The 3,337-nt window shown below is 33.1% G+C and overlaps 1 protein-coding gene across 1 annotated transcript; it reads right to left on the minus strand.

The window, feature by feature from the left end:
- Positions 1 to 484: 484 nt before the first annotated feature.
- Positions 485 to 2,145, minus strand: LOC145077774 (uncharacterized). Its single transcript, XM_079023032.1, has 4 exons — positions 1,858 to 2,145; positions 1,401 to 1,772; positions 1,038 to 1,295; positions 485 to 951 (listed from the first exon to the last, which is right to left on the minus strand). The coding sequence occupies exons 1-4, from the start codon at positions 1,897 to 1,899 to the stop codon at positions 634 to 636; spliced, it is 990 nt and encodes a 329-aa protein (XP_078879158.1). The 5' UTR covers positions 1,900 to 2,145; the 3' UTR covers positions 485 to 633.
- Between the last annotated feature and the right edge of the window lie 1,192 nt (positions 2,146 to 3,337).

A 3,337-nucleotide genomic window follows, 5' to 3' on the forward strand; every position in this document is an offset into this window, starting at 1 on the left:
AGACATGGAGGTTTAGGGATCTCCGAGTAGTAGTTCTGGGATGATTATGTGTATTATGGGAATCCTATTTCAATTGAAAGCTCCAACTTATGAGTTGTACATGAGTCATATGATGTCGAAAGGGGTAAGAGGATGAAGATTGTGGTGTTGGTGAAAAGGTTGAGTTTTATTCAAAAATCTTAGAAATGGTCACTCAAATATATATGTTTGATCAACTTTGGTTGAGAAGAATCTCAATACATTTAACTTAAAATTCAAACAATGGTAGGCAAGATGACCATCCGTGAAATTTTTTAGAAACAATATGAACAAATCTAAAGTGTTTTTGAAAATTATCTTCGACATTGCCATTTTTTTAAAAGTTAGAGACCATTTCTGAAACTTTGTTTTATTTTTATGTTATTACTACTAACATATACTAATAAAAAATTATCTATAGTTATGATAATTGGGATAATTTTAAAAACACCACATAGAAATAGAATAAAATAAAATAGTGACATTATATTACAAAATTGAATTTGGCCCTCCTCCACAAAAAATTACAAAGGTGCATTGGAATACAAAAGAGACAACAAAACATAGATATACAGAAAGTAAACATACAACAAAACGTACATGAAACTTATGAAATCATTCCTCGTCTGGGATCAACACAACTGATCCCGATGTTTTTCGACTCTCAAGATCAATGTGAGCTTGGGTTGCTTGAGACAGAGGATACTTGTGATTAAGACGAATCCTCAACACTCCTTTTGCAATATTAGAAAACAAGTCTTGAGCAGCCACAAGCAGCTCCTTTCGATTTTCAACCGTGTATTCTGTGATCGATGAAAACGTATAATAGAGTGATTTGGGTGCAATCTGATCAACACGCACAGGCTCTGGTACACCCGAGGCAGTCCCGAAAAGCACCATGTATCCACGGTTCTTTAAACACGCTAATGATCCCTTCATTTCAAAAAGACAAAATTAATTAGTTGAAACCCAGCTACAAATTAATTAGAAACCATTAATTAATATCATTTATATCTTACATTGAAGGTGTCTTTTCCGACTGAATCGTAGACTACTTCCAGCCCTTTGCCTGATGTAATCTCCATCACACGATCCACAAAGTTCTCCTCTTTGTAAAGAATCACATGGTGACATCCGTCTTCTTTCGCCTGCGCAGCCTTCTCCTTGGTCGACACCGTTCCGATGACGGTGGCTCCAATCGCATTTGCCCATTGACAAACCAAAGATCCGACTCCACCTGCCGCCGCATGTACCAGGATTGTATGTCCAGGTTCAACCTAAATATATATATATATGGGAATCGTTGTTTCATTAAAACTGAAACAAACTTTTTATCATCTACAGATAATATACATAAATCAAGAATTGAATGGGTCACCTACTTTAAAGCCTTTATGGATCAAGACATGTGCAGTGAGACCCTTAAAAATGGCGGCGGCTGCTTCAACGGGATCAACGGAAGAAGGAACAGGCACCGCTAGATCTGCGGGAAGTATTCTCTCTTGGGCGTAAGAACCCACCTCCGGGCTAGCGTAAGCCACGACGTCTCCAACTTTGCAGCTGGTTACTCCGGGACCCACCGCTGTTACAACTCCGGCTCCTTCCATACCTGGGATATATGGCAAGGGTGGAGCTAGATTCTGCTCACCTCGACGCATATACACATCCAAGAAATTTAGACCAACTGCCTTTTGCTTCAATTTGATTTCTCCTTCTTTTGGATCTGGGACTTGAACATCTTCCCATGTCAAGACCTGTAACAGAAAAGAAATTCAATACCATTAGTCTCCATTCAATGAAATCAAGAAAGAAAGAGACAATTAGGTGAACAAGGATGACCTCAGGGCCGCCGTGCTCATGAATTCTAATTGCTTTAACCATGGTGGCTGGGTTGTGTTGCTGTTGTTCGTCTCAGGAGATTGGATTTGATGTGATGCTGTGTTCTTGTCTCTGGGTATTTATTATAGGCAACCTGGTCACTATTTTCTTAGAAGATGTAACACAATCTGGTTACCTCTAGAGTTCTCGTATAGTCGGTGAATGGTGAATTGGTTATGTGGGGTTCATCATTTCTTCTAGAGTTCTATTTCGGTAAAAGAGAAAACGCACACGCAATCTTTCCTTAAGATATCGTGTTTTATTTTGAACTGAATAAATTAAGTAACCATCAAAATTCAAATGTGCTTTTTCGGTCCCCTGTGGTTTCTGACTGAGGAATTTGTGGTTACTACTATATCACTTCTTACTTCACACATTCAACGTAACCATAGTTCACATGGCTTTTTACTCCAATTATTGGACGCGCCTACAAACTTAGAAAACAACGTGTATTTTTATGTTTTTGTATATTAAAGTGTTGTGATATAAGTATATTCTTTAATTAATTTTACATTCTTAAGATCAATCTAATCAATCTTTTACATTTACATTTGATTTAACATCATATTTTTTCTTTTTCTCTTTTTTTTTTCTTTTTTTTTTTGTTGTTTTTTCTTTTAATAATAATAATAATTATTATTATTATTATTAGTAGTATAAATTTCGATAACCATATAAAATTCGGTCAACATTTTAAAATTCAGACGTTATAAATTCGGACGACATTATAAAATTTGAACGACTATATAAAATGAAACAAAAGTAAAGTTTGTTTTCAATCCGCATAACGCATCACGCAAATGTAATAACGAACCAATTAATAGATCCGTGATAAATAAAGACAAACTTTGTTTTTGTTCCGTTTCATATAGTCGTTCGAATTTTATTATGTCGTCCAAATTTATAATATCGTACGAATTTTAAAATTTCATCCGAATTTATAATGTCATCCAATTTTAAAAACCGATTTATAAAATATAAAATAAAAATAATTAAAAACCGATATTATATAGTCGTTCGAATTTATAATGCCATCTGATTTATAAAATGTTGTTCAAAATTTATAATAATAATAATAATATATAAAAAATAATTAAAAACCGATTTTATATAGTCGTTCGAATTTTATAACGTCGTCCGAATTATAAAAATTTGTTCAAAATTTATAATACTAATAATAATAATAACAACAACAACAACAACAACAACAACAATAATAATAATAATAATAATAATAATAATAATAATAATAATTAAAAACAACAAAAAAACAAAATAGAAAAAAAAAACAACAAAAGACAAAAAATCAAATAAAGGGGAGTGGAATTGGAAAAGGGAGAGGATATTTATAGAAAACCCCATATTAAAATTGGAAATTATCATGAGAAATTAAATATCCTTCTATCGTTTGTTCATATAAATCTTTCAATCCAATTAAATA

The sequence above is a fragment of the Lactuca serriola genome, unplaced genomic scaffold, assembly GCF_051521515.1.
Source record: "Lactuca serriola cultivar US96UC23 unplaced genomic scaffold, Lser_US96UC23_V15 Lser_V15_Un036, whole genome shotgun sequence".
Taxonomy (NCBI): Eukaryota; Viridiplantae; Streptophyta; class Magnoliopsida; order Asterales; family Asteraceae; genus Lactuca; species Lactuca serriola.